This window comes from Schistocerca gregaria, chromosome 4 (assembly GCF_023897955.1).
Source record: "Schistocerca gregaria isolate iqSchGreg1 chromosome 4, iqSchGreg1.2, whole genome shotgun sequence".
NCBI classification, from domain to species: Eukaryota; Metazoa; Arthropoda; class Insecta; order Orthoptera; family Acrididae; genus Schistocerca; species Schistocerca gregaria.
In genome coordinates this window covers 88,527,166-88,541,271 of record NC_064923.1, presented here as the reverse complement: position 1 = coordinate 88,541,271, position 14,106 = coordinate 88,527,166, and the positions used below count along the sequence as shown (strand labels likewise).

Here is a 14,106-nt window from a genome sequence, read left to right as displayed (position 1 = left end):
GGATTTTGAGCGTGCTGTTCTGCAGTTGACCACCTTGTCACTTTGTCCACCCATGTCATGAATTGTTTTCTGCTGAAATCACAGACTGACCATGTTTTTCGATTTGGAGAAAACCTACAACACCTGCTAGGGGACTGGTATCCTCCATACTCTCTACACATGGGTCTTTTGTGGCCACATGCCCCTTTAAAAGAGCGAATTTTCAAGGTACATGTGGGTTCTGCCTTGTTGGAAAAAGGCGTGCCTCAGGGTTCCGTCCTGAAAGTCATCCTCTTCACTATCATTAACCATATAATGGCCTTTTTTCCACCGGGCCCCCGTTTAGTTGACAGTTTTGCCATTTATTGCAGTCCTCCATGGACTTGTGTCATTGAGTGGTACCTTCTGCGATGTTTTGATCATCTTTACCAGTGGAGCATGGCTTTCATTTTTCCACTAACAAAACTGTTTTTGTGAATTTGTGGTGGCATAATTGGTTTCTCCAATGTCTTTACACCTTGCGCCTGTCGCTCTTCCATTCGTTGAAACTATGAAATTCCTGGGGCTCATGCTCGATAGGAAACTTCGTTGGTCCTCCTATGCGTTGTAAGTGGCAGCCCACTGTATGGGGTCCCTCAATATCCTATGTGTTCTCAGTGGTACTTCCTGAGGAGCTGATCAAACCACCCTCCTCCATTTGTACTGGTCCCTTGTCTGTTCGAAACTCGACTATGGGTGATTTGTTTATTTGTCTGCACATCATTCCCTCTTATGCTGTCTCAGCACTATCCATCATTGTGGCATTCGTTTGGCCTCTGACATCTTTTACACTAGGCAGGTTGAGAGTCTGTGTGCATAATCTGCCGAACTACCACTGTCCTACAGCTGTGACTTTCTCCTCAGCAGATAGGCATGCCATTTGTCTGCCATGCATGGCCACCCATCCTATGCCTCCTCCTTCAATGACTCCTTTGATCGCCGGTATGGGTGCCTTCCTCTTCTCCGTTACCTCCTGGAGTTTGCTTTCGGTTCTTATTCCGGCAGCTTAACTTCATGCTACCTGCCACTTTCCTGATAAATGCGAACCCTTCACCATCTTAACTTTGTGCAGCTACCTGTGTTCACCTTGGCCTTCGGTTGCTTCCTAACAACACTACTCCAGCCTCGCCCCTACGCTTTCAGTTTCACGACCTTCGCGCGGAACTTCATGTTAGTACCTTTATGTACACTGATGGCTCCCAGACTGATCATGGTGTTTGGTGTGCCTTTGTCATTGGTACAGACATTTTTCATATCAGCTTCCAGAACACTGCTCAGTATTTACAGCAGAGCTCTTTGCCCTGTATCAGGTCACGCAGTACATTTGGTCCCACAGGCTTTTCAATTGCATCATCTGCTCTAACTCTCTCAGTGCCTTCCAAAGCCGCTGTGTGCTGTACACTGCCTATTCCTTAGTGCAATGGGTCCAGGAAAGCTGTCACTGGCTCACTGTTGATGGAGCTACTGTGATGTTAATGTGTGTTCCTGGTCACTTTGGTCTGACAGGAAATGAAGCTGCTGCCAGGTTGCAGTCCTCCTACCTCAGTCTGTTAGTTCTTACATTCCCTCTGATGATCTCTGTGTTGCCGTCTGTTAGGAGGTGGTGTCACGTTGGCCTTAACATTGGTCCTCCCTTCATGGGAAGAAGCTCCTTGTTATTAGGCCTCTCCCTTGTCTTGCCGTGACGAGATCATTTTAGTAAGGTTGTGAATAGGGCACTGTCGTTTTAGCCATCGCCATTTGTGAACTGGTGGTCTCCCACCACTTTGTGCTCATTGCGCTCAACTTTTGACGGTCTGCCATTTCCTGTACATTCTCATTTGTGTTTGCTGTCTGAATTATCGACCGCATTTTACTTTTTATCCATTGTAGCAATACGGCAAAGAACATTTAATTTTATTTCAGAACCTCCCGTTCTCTATGGCATATTGTGTAGACCTTTCTCTGTGTCCCTGTTTTTAGCTTTCTTCCCTAATGTGTAGTCATTTTTAACTCCTCTCTTTGTCTTCGTGTTCTCCAGTTCTGACATGGACGCTTATGATACTAGTTTTTGCGCCCTAAAAGAAAGCAAAGCAAACAATACAGAAGGTCCAGGCAAAAGAGATGCTTAGATTTACAAGTTAAATGACACATTAACAAATCTAGTCTTTGAGGACAACATGCAGGGTTCTATTACTTAAGAAGTCTTGGAGTCACTCACATACCTGTGAACCTATTCTGTATACTCATGCCTTTGTTATCAGTCTGCTGTGGGGCACCATGTCAAGCACTTTGTGGAAATCTAGGAATATGGAATCTACCTGTTGCCCTTCATCCATGGTTTGCATAATGTCGTATGAGAAGAGGGCAGGCTGAGTTTTACATGAGTGATGCTTTCTAAATCTTTGCTGATTTTTGGACAGAAGCTTTTCCGTCTCAAGAAAATTTGTTATATTTGACCTGAGAATATGTTCAAGAATTCTGCAGAAAACCGATATTAAGAATTTTGGTCCTAACTTCGTGGGTCAATTCTTTTACTTTTCTTGTGTACAGGAGTCTGCTGCACATTTGTCTAGCTTTTTTTTTTGCATAAGTATTACAGCCTTCATCCACTTGAACCTGCTTTGCTTACATTATTCATGCTGAAGTCTTCCTGTACTACAATTTTCACCACTTCCCTCCATTACCAAGTGATTATTTCTTGATGCATCAGGATATTTCATATCAGTTGATATCATTTTTAATCAATTTGTATAATTTATTTTCTTCCCAGTTCAATTCAGTACCTTCTCATTACAGAAAATAACCTCCACAAAAGACTTCCAAATGTTTGAACTTGTATTATAAATAAATTAACAAATTACTCTTTTTCATCAATCCTTTTTTTGCTGTTGTTGTCTTCTTTTTATATCATCTCTACTTCAGACATCATCAGCTATTTTACTATTCAAACAGCAAAATTTATCAACTGCTTTTAGTGTCTCTTTTGTAATGTACTTCTCTCAGTGCCACCTGATATGATTCAACTACACCTCATTACTCTTGTTTTAGTTACATTGAGTTTCATCTTATAACCTCTTTTCCAGGCACTATCCATTCTGTTTATCTTCTTTTCCAAATCCTTTGCCATTTGTGACAGAATAACAGTCTCATCAGCAGATCTCAGATGTTTTTATTTTTCTCTTTTCAGATTTCTTCTTAGTTTTTCTTTACTGCTTATTCAATGTACCAGTTGAATAACATTAGGGGTAGGCTTCAACCCTGTCTCACTCCCTTCTCAACTACTGCATGCATTGCATGTCCTTTGACTGGTGCAATTGCAGTTGAATTCTGTACGAGTTGTAGATAGTCTTTCACTTTCTGTATTTTATCCCTGTAACCTTCAGGATTTCAAAATGTTTATTCCAATCAACATTGTCAAATGCTTTCTGTAAATCCATGAATTATGTCAATGTTGGTTTGCCTTTTTTAAATCTTATCTTTTAAGATAATTACTAGAGTCAGATTTATTGGAGCATTCCTGCATTTTTCTGGGACAAAAATTGATCTTTTTTTTTATTTCTGTCAATATTTTGTAACCATAAACTACTGAAAGATGGCTTGGTTATATTTACACCTCTCGCCTTCTGCCTTATGTTGAATTGGAATTATCACATTCTTCTTGAAACCTGAGCGTATTGCATTCCATTGGGAATAGTTCTGTTGTGGTATGTATTCCAAAGGCTCTAAATGATTCTGAGGGAATATTGTCTACCCCGGGTGCATTTATTTTCTTGACTTAGTACTTTCAGTGCTGTCTCAAATTCTTCTCACAGTATGATATCTCCCATTGAATCTTCATTGTTTCTGTGTCCTTTTTTGGTAATATTGTCTTCAAGTTTGTGTACAGCATGGCATTAGAACAAAAAGCGCAATTTCTCTCAGGTCTGTCTCTCGTGTTTTTTTTTTTTCCTGTCAATTTCCAGCAATTAATTTTTATTGTTCTGAAATCTAAGCTATTTTCTCACTCCACATACGCCTCAGTTAATCTCAGTTTTACCAATTTTTACTTCTGCTTTCTTCTTCTCTCTTCCTTCTCTCCCTTAGAATTTCATTTGTTCAACTCTATAGACAACAAGGTAATTGCTGACTTTTGAAGTATGTATTGCATTAAGTCAACCAGTAGAATTTTAGTAGATTAACCAGATGTACGTATAATGTTAAATTGATTTTACCGAAATACTTATTGACGTTCTGTTGTTTATTATTGGAAATTTTTGAAAATATGCAGATTGTTAAAGATTCGTTGACACCATGAGCAACACGTGGGATTGTGTAGTCTGTGAATCCGCTCAAACTTTGTTTAATTGTGACAGTGTTAACTATATTATGAGAAGATATTATACTAACAACCCCAAATAGTAAAACCTGTGTCTTAATTAAAAACTGAAATTAACTCTTTTTCCAGGTTCTACGATTTTCTCGCCTCTTTGGACCAGGAAAGCCAAGCAGCCTGCCTCAGATTTGGCGTGGTGTTCGGAAGCGGCGCAAACGTAGGAAACAGCAGTTGCAACAAGATAATTCTGATTCAGGATCAGATCAGGATAATATACATGAAAGGAAAAGGGGATGGACATTTAATTATGGTCCACCTCCACCTCCGGAGATGTGTGAGTCTGATGATGAGGTGAGAACAAAATTCTGTAATTCCTATCTAGCCATATGGAATTAAAGAAAGAAAGAAAGAAAGAAAGAAAGAAGAAGAAGAAGAAGAAGAAGGGGAAAAAAAAAAACAGAAGCTTCAGTTTACGTAATTATAATTCTGTGTGAGTTAGTTGAAAACTATAGTGTGCTACTTGCAGTAATGTAAGAAGTGTTGTGGTCTTTATATATATATTAAAAACAAAGATTCCAAGACTTACCAAGCGGGAAAGCGCCGGCAGACAGGCACATGAACAAAACACACAAACATACACACAGAATTACGAGCTTTCGCAACTGGCAGTTGCTTCGTCAGGAAAGAGGGAAGGAGAGGGAAAAATGAAAGGATGTGGGTTTTAAGGCAGAGGGTAAGGAGTCATTCCAATCCCGGGAGCGGAAAGACTTCCCTTAGGGGAAAAAAAAGGACAGGTGTACACTCGCACAAACACACACACATCCGCACATATATATATATATATATATATATATATATATATATATATATATATATGGAAACATTACACGTGGGAAAAATATATCGAAAAACAAAGATGATGTAACTTACCAAACGAAAGCGTTGATATGTTGATAGAGACACTAACAAACACACACAAACACAAAATTCAAGCATTTGCAACCCACGGTTGCTTCATCAGGAAAGAGGGAAGGAGAGGGAAGATGAAAGGATGTGGGTTTTAAGGGAGAGGGTAAGGAGTCATTCCAATCCCGGGAGCGGGAAGACTTACCTTAGGGGGAAAAAGGGACAGGGCCCAAACTCCTTCCCTTTACATTTGTGTGTGTGTGTGTGTGTGTGTGTGTGTGTGTGTGTGTGTGTGTGTGTGTGTGTGGGCGTGCGCGCGAGTGAGTGAGTGCGAGTGTATTCCTGTTCCTTTTTCCCCCTAAGGTAAGTCTTCCCGCTCCCGGTTTGGAATGACTCCTTACCCTCTCCCTTAAAACCCACATCCTTTCATCTTTCCCTCTCCTTCCCTCTTTCCTGATGAAGCAACCGTGGGTTGCAAAAGCTTGAATTTTGTGTGTGTGTTTGTTAGTGTCTCTGTCAACATACCAACACTTAATATATATGGGATCAAGAAGAGTTCAGAGAAGCACACGTTTGAAGTTAACAGTTTCTTAATGTAGTTATTCTGTTGTATTGTTTGTCCCAAGCAAGCAAGATAATACTGAGTTGTAGTGGTTCTTTCTACAATTGTGAACAGTTACTGTGGGGATTGCTTAGATGAATGGATTACAAGTTCTCGTGGAATACAATGTATACATTTTTAGTGGGTGTGTAATTCACAGAAATTCTTTTTGACAAGTTTGGTTCAGGAATATTAACAATGGATTACAAGTTCTCGTAGAATACAATGTATACATTTTTAGTGGGTGTGTAATTCACAGAAATTCTTTTTGACAAGTTTGGTCCAGGAATATTAACAAATTAGGAATGCATCCTTATCTTCAACAGGAAAAACTGTTATGCCCTGCAGAAGACAAATCACAGGGGGTGAAACAAGATGATGGTGATAACAACAACATGGGGCCCAGAGTTGCAGACTGGAGATTTGGACCTGCTCAAGTCTGGTACGACATGCTGGAAGTTCCAGAAACTGGAGAAGGTTTTAACTATGGCTTCAAAGTTAATGAAAAGGTAGTTTTCTATTTTAGGTAGTTATATAAAAATTGGCACAGTTTTAGATATTTTTATACATCTTCCTGATTCAGTTTGAAACTACAAGGGAAGAATGTTATATTTCTTTTCAATAGGTTTGTTGTTGTCCAACCTAACATTAATTATTTACAACTTTAAAGCTCTCTGCGTGTTTTAGCACTTTTAGTTTGCATATTGAGTTTTGTGGTTGACCAGCTTTCCATGTAATTCAGTTTGAAGAACAAAATCCTGAATGAAATAATTAACTATAAGTTTGTAACTGGTCATGTCACTCTTTATCTTTGCTGCATACTATTTTATTTTATTAGTTTTATTTGTGTTAGAAACATCTGGCTTAATATTTTAGCTTGTGCCATGACCAGGCTGGTTAAATGCACACACTCTGCAGGATGTTTCCCATGCTATCATATGCCCGTTGCAAATGTGAAGAGGAGACTGAATAGAATTCACTATACTCAGCAGGGCTAGACCCTGAGAATGCATGCTGGTACTGCTAAGTGTGTCATCATGCATGACCATGCAGAACAAGGATGTATAATTTTACTCATACGTAAAGCGCCTAGTGGACAGATTTACACTCTGAAATTTCCTGTAAAAGTCTCTAAATAAATAACTAGTAAAACGACGTAGTTGATAAGTACCTGTTGATAAGTAACTATCATTGTCAAGAAGTCTGACTAAATGTAAATGGTTTATAATGTCAAGAATGTTATCCCTCTTGTTCCCAATCAACATCTGCATTCATATCTGTACACACTCAAATTTTTCTGCTTTATTGCTGTGGTCATTTGTCAGATACAAGCAAAAGAAAGAAATATGTCACTTGGTTCTTTTTAGAACATACAATATCAGAATTTTAAAATGAAGCCTGATTTTGATGCACGCTGTCTGTGTTGTACCAGCTGTTACTTCAGTTCAGTGAGAATCTCCATTATACTTTTGTGTTGACTAAATCCACAGTTATGATGAGACACATAGCTTGTCCTCAGATCCTTGCTATTGCTTCAATTAATCACACCAGTCACAGATTAAAGACACTCAAGAATCTGTTAAATGAGTTACATCCTGTGGGCTGAATTATATATCTATAATATCCTTTCGTGGAATCTCAGCCTGGCATCTGCATTGTGTAGCCCTTTCACTTCAATTCCCTCCTAGATGTTTAACAGTTGTCACTGATTCCACTGACTAACGTATGCATAAGTGATTGAAGATTATACGATTGGCAATGAATGAGCCATGTGAAAGAGAATTTGGTGATGTTGTACCAAATGAAAATACACACGTTGGTACAGTGGTGGGTTCTTTACTTTACTCCTGGAGGGCATCAAGTGAATACTATAACACATAAAATATTAGAGCACTTTATTATAATGTAGAAAAGATGAATGAGTTATCTTTTTTCAATTAGATTTCAAAGGAATGTCATGGGTATCCGTAACTGTCTCTCACCATTAATGTATCATTTGATACTGACAAGATACAAGTCTCTTCTCTCAAATAATAACATTTATATCCAGTGTTCGCATCTTTGGCCTAGTAGAAAAACAGTGTTGATGTATTCGTGTATGATCATTGTCTGGGCTAAGAGGTACTGTGCTAAGTCGAAAGTGAGAGAGCAAAAGCGGTGGCATATTGAAACACTTGTAGGGATGGCTACCCAGTGTTGCTCATTTGTCCATGTGGATAACAGCGACTATCCTCATTTGTGGTTTCATATGAAGCTCGTGGTCTCATGGCTTGCGTTGCTACCTCTGGATCACGGGATCCCAGGTTCGATTCCCGGCCTGGTTGGGAATTTTCTCTGACAGGGGACTGGGTGTTTGTGTAGTCATCATGATTTCATTATCATCATCATTCATGACAGAGGCTGGCTTGGACTGTGTAAAAAAAATTGGACCAGGTAAAAATTGGTACTTTGTACGGGTGCTGATGACTGCGCAGTTGAGCGCCCCACGAACCAAACGTCATCATCATTTCTGGTTGCATTGTGATGTACCAGATTGGCATTGGCACCTCGACTTCAAATGACACCATGTGTGGCAAGTGTGCTTCATGTCCTGGGATGTGATTGTGGCACACTTGGCATGATTAGTGCATCAGTTGGTACCTTCGAAGGAGCTGATGAGGCTGACCTCACTGAGCTACAAATGCATAGGTCAGTTTTGAAATACTATGCAGTTTTGATCATTAGGGACTGGAAGAGCATCCTGTAGTTGAGCTTGTTGAGGCCACTTATGCAAGGCATGCTCTTTCTTGCCTGCTAGGCAGTGCACTGCTTATGCATCTCCTTTCCACTCATTGACTTGTGAGCTATCTCTTTTGTGGAGGCTTAGTTGGAAGAAATAGAAGTATCAGTGATAGCCATGAATATCTAGGAACACACACTTGAAAAGATTTAAGTTGGCGTTACCACATAAAACTAGTGGGAATTGCAGATGCGTGATTGGGATATATTGGAAGAATCTTAGTAGTAGCAAACATAGAGGATATTGTTTCTAAATGCTTAGCAGTGCTTCAGAAAATTGTAATCTGATACTAATGGAAGAAAGGAAAATATTGCTTGTGTTAAAGAGAAGCTGTAAGTTTTGGGTAAATGGTAATAGGAAAAACTTTGAACTAAACGAAATTGATCAGGATTGTTTTCCATTGAATATGATATGACATAATGAAAATTGGGCAAAATAACTAATGAAAATAATGGTAATATGAAGAAAACAGAAACTTACATTGGGTAGACAGCATGTTTCAGAAGTTAAAATGATTTACGGCACAGGAACTAACTGTAAAGAAAACTTATATGTACATCCAAGATTTCTTTGAATGTTTGTTCATCTCAAGATGTGTGTGTATATATATATATATATATATATATATATATATATATATATATATATATATATATATATAAAAAAAACAAAGATTCCAAGACTTACCAAGCGGGAAAGCGCCGGCAGACAGGCACATGAACAAAACACACAAACACAAACACAGAATTACGAGCTTTCGCAACTGGCAGTTGCTTCGTCAGGAAAGAGGGAGGGAGAGGGAAAAATGAAAGGATGTGGGTTTTAAGGGAGAGGGTAAGGAGTCATTCCAATCCCGGGAGCGGAAAGACTTCCCTTAGGGGAAAAAAAGGACAGGTGTACACTCGCGCACACACACACACACATATCCATCCGCACATACACAGACACAAGCAGACATATTTAAAGGCAAAGAGTTAAGGGCAGAGATGTCAGTCGAGGCGGAAGTACAGAGGCAAAGAAGTTGTTGAAAGATAGTTGAGGTATGAGTGGCGGCAACTTGAAATTAGCGGAGGTTGAGGCCTGGCGGATATCGAGAAGAGAGGATATACTGAAGGGCGAGTTCCCATCTCCGGAGTTCGGATAGGTTGGTGTTGGTGGGAAGTATCCAGATAACTCGGACGGTGTAACAATGTGCCAAGATGTGCTGGCCGTGCATCAAGGCATGTTTAGCCACAGGGTGATCCTCATTACCAACAAACACTGTCTGCCTGTGTCCATTCATGCGAATGGACAGTTTGTTGCTAGTCATTCCCACATAGAAAGCATCACAGTGCAGGCAGGTCAGTTGGTAAATCACGTGGGTGCTTTCACACGTGGCTCTCCCTTTGATCGTGTACACCTTCCGGGTTACAGGACTGGAGTAGGTGGTGGTGGGAGGGTGCATAGGACAGGTTTTACACCGGGGGCGGTTGCAAGGGTAGGAGCCAGAGGGTAGGGGAGGTGGTTTGGGGATTTCATAGGGATGAACCAAGAGGTTACGAAGGTTAGGTGGACGGCGGAAAGACACTCTTGGTGGAGTGGGGAGGATTTCATGAAGGATGGATCTCATTTCGGGGCAGGATTTTAGGAAGTCGTATCCCTGCTGGAGAGCCACATTCAAGGTCTGATCCAGTCCCGGGAAGTATTCTGTTACAAGTGGGGCACTTTTGGGGTTCTTCTGTGAGAGGTTCTGGGTTTGAGGGGATGAGGAAGTGGCTCTGGTTATCTGCTTCTGTACCAGGTTGGGAGGGTAGTTGCGGGATGCGAAAGCTGTTTTCAGGTTGTTGGTGTAATGGTTCAGGGATTCAGGACTGGAGCAGATTCGTTTGCCACGAAGGCCTAGGCTGTAGGGAAGGGACCGTTTGATATGGAATGGGTGGCAGCTGTCATAATGGAGGTACTGTTGCTTGTTGGTGGGTTTGATGTGGACGGATGTGTGCAGCTGGCCATTGGACAGACAACAACTTTCGTTTTATTTCCATTCCCGTTTTTCCCACAAAACCGATCATTTTTTAGCAGCTTCCCACAGGTTTACACGTTATTATTTCTTCATCAAACAATTGTTAGCCTCATTATCATAACCTGCCAGTACATAACCAGTCCTTTGAATACATTTACACACATATTCTTCGAGATTTTATTCGAAAATTTTTTTCGTATTTTATTTTTTCGCAAATTATTTTTTCGAAACTTTTTCGAAAAAATTTTTTTGTCGAAATTTTCTTGAATTTCTCGAAATTTTCTTGGATTTCCCCACCCTTTAACGTGATCTGGAGACAACATAACTACCCAACCTTTGCACCCATTGTTGTTCACCAACCTAAGTTCAGCACATGATCAACATAGCTCATCTCAAACCAACACTTTTTCGACTTTTTTCACACCTTTATCTTTCCCTATATAAATCTCTCTTTACTTTCACTTTACTTTCACTTTAACCTCATATTACCCTTTCCACCTACCAATACCATGTCAACCTCACAACATCCCTACAACGACCCCATTAAATTTTATTTACATTCCCTCCGCAAACATGCCTTCACCCTAGCCAGATTACGCTCCCATATTTTATTTACTCAGGCTTGTCTGACATTTGGCATTACTCCCAAAGGCCTCACACTTAAAGTTCCCATCTCTGGCTGCAATCCTTCTTTCCATCAGTCCTTATACCAGTTCCAAACAGCACAATCCATAGCCCTCACCCGCCTAATCCTTCACCTATACATCGACTCGGCCAATGAACACACCCGTCAACTCCTATCCCAAATCAAAGTCCTCAATCTTTCCTCTCCCACATCCACACCGGCTGTACATAGCATCCTCCTACAGGCCAACCGCAAATTAGAACAACATGCCACCCTCCACCTCAAAAAACTATCCAATCTCCTGGTTTCCCACCTCCGGAAAGGCAACTCACTCACCCTCCACAACCTTTCCAACAAACCTCAACCTCCTCTCATTGCACACAGTATATATATATATATATATATATATATATATATATATATATATATATATATATATATATAAAACAAAGATTCCAAGACTTACCAAGCGGGAAAGCGCCGGCAGACAGGCACATGAACAAAACACACAAACACAAACACAGAATTACGAGCTTTCGCAACTGGCAGTTGCTTCGTCAGGAAAGAGGGAGGGAGAGGGAAAAATGAAAGGATGTGGGTTTTAAGGGAGAGGGTAAGGAGTCATTCCAATCCCGGGAGCGGAAAGACTTCCCTTAGGGGAAAAAAAGGACAGGTGTACACTCGCACACACACACACATATCCATCCGCACATACATGGTGTATGTGCGGATGTGCGGATGGATATGTGTGTGTGTGTGCGAGTGTACACCTGTCCTTTTTTTCCCCTAAGGGAAGTCTTTCCGCTCCCGGGATTGGAATGACTCCTTACCCTCTCCCTTAAAACCCACATCCTTTCATTTTTCCCTCTCCTTCCCTCTTTCCTGACGAAGCAACTGCCAGTTGCGAAAGCTTGTAATTCTGTGTGTGTGTTTGTGTGTTTTGTTCATGTGCCTGTCTGCCGGCGCTTTCCCGCTTGGTAAGTCTTGGAATCTTTGTTTTTAATATATTTTTCCCATGTGGAAGTTTCTTTCTGTTTTATTTACATCGTTTTATATATATATATATATATATATATATATATATATATATATATATATATATATATATATATATAAATTAAAAAGAACAGGTTGTCTATACTGAAAATAATGACATTCTACAAGTAATGCTGTATGAGCTGTAGAAAGACGTGTAGGAAGAAAAACCTTCTGGAAATGACAATGTTTCAATAAAATTGTTTTTGTTGATTGTGTTACACAACTTTGATAAATTTTAGGAGTAAACCTTCTTCAGAAAAGAAAACACACACACATTCACCCAAGCAAGCACACCTCATGCACACTTCACCACTATTACCAGCAGCTCCGACCAGAATGTAACTGCCACTTGAATAACAATCTGGAGTGGGATGAGAAAGGGGGAGGGATAGCAGGGTTTTGTGGGAGGATAATGAGCGCTGCCCGGCGGGTCATGCAGGGACTAGATGGTGGCCCAATTACACTGCCAGATTGCAGTGTCAGGTGGGATGTGGGAGGAAAAATGTGGACTGGAAAATGAGAGGAACAAGGTAGGGGAAAGGATGGGTGTATGCATTCATTAGCAGAGGGCAGTACACAGTGAGGGTGGGAAATATGAAAAGGGGGGAGGCGATAGGATCCAGGAGTGGAAACTGTTGAGTGAAGTGTTGTGGGAGCAGTAGGTTACTATAAGTTGAACTGGGATAATTTCAGTACCTGAGAATGTGTTATAAGGATTACTCCCATCTGTGTCATTCAGAAAATATGGTGGTGGAACAGAGGATCCAGATGGACTGTGCTGTAGACATTGAAATCAAGCGTGTTTTGTCCAGCTGCATGTTGTGCCACAGAGTGGTCTGCTTTGCTCTTGGCTACATTTTGGTGGTGGCTGTCCATCCTGGTATTCAGCTGGTTAGTAGTCATATCTTATCCTTTGAAGGGAAGGTATATAAACAAATCCGCAGCACAGCCATGGGTACCCACATGGCACCCTTCTGTGCCAACCTTTTTATGGACCATTTAGAGGAACCCTTCCTAATTCTATGAAACCCCAAACCCGTGGTCTGGTTCAGTTTCATAGATGATATGTTTATGATCTGGACTCATTCCTTTACAACCTCAAAAGAGTGCCACCTTCCTAGACATTGAACTCCATCCATTGGCTCCATCCACATGAAACCCACCAGCCACCTGCTTTTTGACAGCTGCCATCCTCTCTATACCAATAAATCTCTCCCATACAACCAGGCCACATGGAGATGCCTTATCAGCAGTGACAACTCCCTTTCTCAGTATACTGAAAATCTTACCTAGGTCTTCACAGACAGGCACTATCCCCTGGACCCTGTCCACCAAAAGATTTCCCATACCATTTCCCACACACACCCCCAATCCTCCCACCACACCCAAGAGCCAGCTACAAAAGAACTGGTTGGTCGATTTGGGGGAGGGGTCCAAACAGCGAGGTCATCGGTCCCATTCCATTAGGGAAGGGAGGGGAAGGATGTTGATTGTGCCATTTCAAAGGAGCCATCCTGGCATTTGCCTGAAGCAATTTAGGGAAATCATAGAAAACCTAAATCAGGATGGCCGGACGTAGAGTTGAACCATCATCCTCCTGAAAGCGAGTCCAGTGTGCTAACCACTGCACCATCTTGCTTGGTACAAAAAAGTGACTCCTTCGTCACCCAACACCACCCCAGTCTGGAACAACTGAACCACATCCTTCGTCAGGGCTTTGATTATCTGTCACATACCCTGAAATGAGAGAACTACCAAATATCCTTCCCACCCCTCCTAATGTGGTATCCTGTCACCCACCCATCCTGCACAACATCCTGTTTTCATCCCTGTGCCACTCCCAATC

General features: G+C 41.0%; 1 protein-coding gene across 1 annotated transcript in view; it reads left to right on the top strand.

Annotated features, from left to right (window-relative positions):
* The window catches only part of LOC126267005 (transcription initiation factor TFIID subunit 1-like), a 230,107-nt gene that overhangs the window by 26,599 nt on the left and 189,402 nt on the right, over window positions 1-14,106 (top strand). The window contains exons 3-4 of the mRNA XM_049971767.1: window positions 4,445-4,663; window positions 6,146-6,328. Coding sequence (XP_049827724.1) covers window positions 4,445-4,663; window positions 6,146-6,328 — 402 coding nt within the window. The remainder of the gene's footprint in view (window positions 1-4,444; window positions 4,664-6,145; window positions 6,329-14,106) is intronic.